This window comes from Microtus ochrogaster, unplaced genomic scaffold (genome assembly GCF_000317375.1).
Source record: "Microtus ochrogaster isolate Prairie Vole_2 unplaced genomic scaffold, MicOch1.0 UNK1, whole genome shotgun sequence".
NCBI classification, from domain to species: Eukaryota; Metazoa; Chordata; class Mammalia; order Rodentia; family Cricetidae; genus Microtus; species Microtus ochrogaster.
In genome coordinates this window covers 12,568,321-12,570,694 of record NW_004949099.1, presented here as the reverse complement: position 1 = coordinate 12,570,694, position 2,374 = coordinate 12,568,321, and the positions used below count along the sequence as shown (strand labels likewise).

At 42.8% G+C, this 2,374-nt stretch overlaps 1 protein-coding gene across 1 annotated transcript in view; it reads left to right on the top strand.

Moving 5' to 3' along the window:
• The first annotated feature begins 1,156 nt into the window (after positions 1-1,156).
• The window catches only part of Mdfic2 (MyoD family inhibitor domain containing 2), a 115,189-nt gene continuing 113,971 nt past the window's right edge, over positions 1,157-2,374 (top strand). Inside the window, exons 1-2 of the mRNA XM_005364937.2 lie at positions 1,157-1,195; positions 1,793-1,880. Of these exons, the coding sequence (XP_005364994.1) occupies positions 1,793-1,880 (88 nt within the window). The 5' untranslated portion in view covers positions 1,157-1,195. The remainder of the gene's footprint in view (positions 1,196-1,792; positions 1,881-2,374) is intronic.

Below are 2,374 nucleotides of genomic sequence, written 5' to 3'. Positions count from 1 at the left end.
GGATCATATTTTGAGCCTAAACAAAAGAAATTATTACAAGAGAATGTTCATGTTATCTCCATCCAAGTAAATCAGCAAACAAACAAACGAACAAGCAGTCTCCACCTACAGTTAATGACCAAACAGCAACCACACAATTGAGTCGGAGTAAATGTTTGACATTTCTGAAGAAAGAAAATCATCTAGAGAAATCCAGCCATTCAAGGCCTTCTCTGGTTGTCTAAGCAGTCTGAAATCTATGTTACTCATAATGTAGGGAACAAACGTTGGCATTTGTGTGAAAATTGGCGAATCAGGGTAGTTTTAAATGTGCTAAGACAAAGAGCAGAGTGCACGAAGAAATAAAGTTTGGGTGGTTGGAGAAACGACTGCTACGTAATCAGAAAACATCTGTGTCAGGCAAATTCATCAGAGGGGGCAAGCACTCCGAGATACAAACCAAATACTGCCACAATTAAAAAAAACAAAAACAAGAAAATGAGTCATCTTTCAGGAAGGGTGAATTATTTATCATGTATACTTAAGGGCTACACGTTTAGGTTTTTATCTTTCATTAAAAACAGTGCTGTCCTTATCTAAGAAAGTAAATGGCTAACACTCTTTGTGATGTCGCTCTGAATCCTTTTGAGAATACCTGCAAATGATAAAATCAAAAATTCAGTGTTTTCTTATTGCTTATAAAATGTTAAGGAAAAATGATTTTCGAGACAGCAGCCAGAGAATGGACATCTGGGGAATTCAGCTTTAGTGATCTCTCTTTTTAAACCAAATAGTTTGTGTATATGTTTTCAGTATGTTCTTGAGGCACCTTTTAATATTAATACTAAGTAATGAATGGTGGGTAGGAAGGGAAGGGGATTGGGGTGACTCTGTGCACTAGAAAAGAATTCATTGTTTGCAGCCTATTTGGTAGAGTGTCATTTTAAATAAGTGTCAGCCTAAAGGAGGTTTTATTGTTTTAAACCACAGGCTTTATATTACCTTTTAGAAAAAAAAAAGCAACAACAACTCTCAGCCGCAAGTTGGATGATTCTGGCAGCCATACAAATCTAGCACCACCCAGGGAGGGAGCGTGTTTGCCTCTCTGCTCACTTCTGCCAGGGTAGAGGAATGCTGGACACCCAGAGAGAAGGGAGGCTGCCACGCACCGCACCCCAGTCCCACACCTCGGGCTTCCTCCTTCTGTAATACACAGGTAAGTACTCCAAGGTGTTGAACTGGGGAGATCCTGACCAGCAAGCGAGCACTGAAGGCCAAGGGCTCTGCTTGGAAGGTGCACAAAAGGCTTCCTGGACACCTTGGGGGACGGGGAGGCTCACATTAGCCAGCATAGGTAGGAAGACCTTTACTTTAGTCAATGAATTCCTGAAAAGATCCCACTGTGCTGGGTTGTCCTCTGTATCTGTGCAGTTTACTGTTTAGCACACTTTTCTGTGCAGCATTAAGAGAAACTAAACAGTAGCCAAATGCTTGTTTATTTGTGACAAATAGGAGTCTGATTAGGAATCTGTTATTCACTGATATCCAAGAGTTCTCAGGTGGTACTCTGGCTTTGCCGCAGAGCGCTGAAATGCTGGCTGAAACACCGCACAGCAGAGTTCAGTTCTCACGGCCAGTGTTTTAAAATAACACAGGCGGATCAAAGGGAAGGAAGGCTCAATGAATCAGGGCTCCCAACACTGGGGACAGGAGATTTTTCCATAACATGTGAAGAGTCTCCGAACATATAACCGTGCTCATAATGTGTGGTTTCAATGCATTTCTTATGTCACAAACTCTCTTTCCCCCTCAGATGTCAGAAACTGAGTCGGAAAAGATAAAAGTAAGAACGGCTGAGCATTTTGAAAATGACAAAAGTAACATTCCTTGGTTGAAGGAAGGTAAGTCACCGTCCTCTAGATTTTGCTGTAAAAATGGTACTTCTGTTTACAATCCGATGATGCCTCTGGAGGGGCAAGCAGGACCCCGGGGGCTCAAGGGAGACCTGCATTCTGACTTTCTGTCATTACACACGTGTCCTGAAATGCAGTTTGAGGGCCTTCCCTACTGAAACTGCCTGTAGTCTTTGGGTTGCAGAAAACAGATTCAACAATTCAAAAGACTTAGCAGAGTCTCTGGAGCAGTGGTTCTCAATCAGTGGGTCGCGACCCCTTGGGTTCGCATATCAGATATTTCCACTATCATTCATAACAGTAGCAAAATTGCAGTTATGAAGAAGTGATGAAATAATTTTATGGTGGAGTCACCACAATATGAGTGACTGTCTATTCAAGGGTCACAGCTTTAGGAAAGTTGAGAACAACTGCTTTTTAGGAGCTGGAGGGGCTGGAGGGGCTGGAGGGGCTGGAGGGGCTGGAGGGGCTGGAGGGGCTGG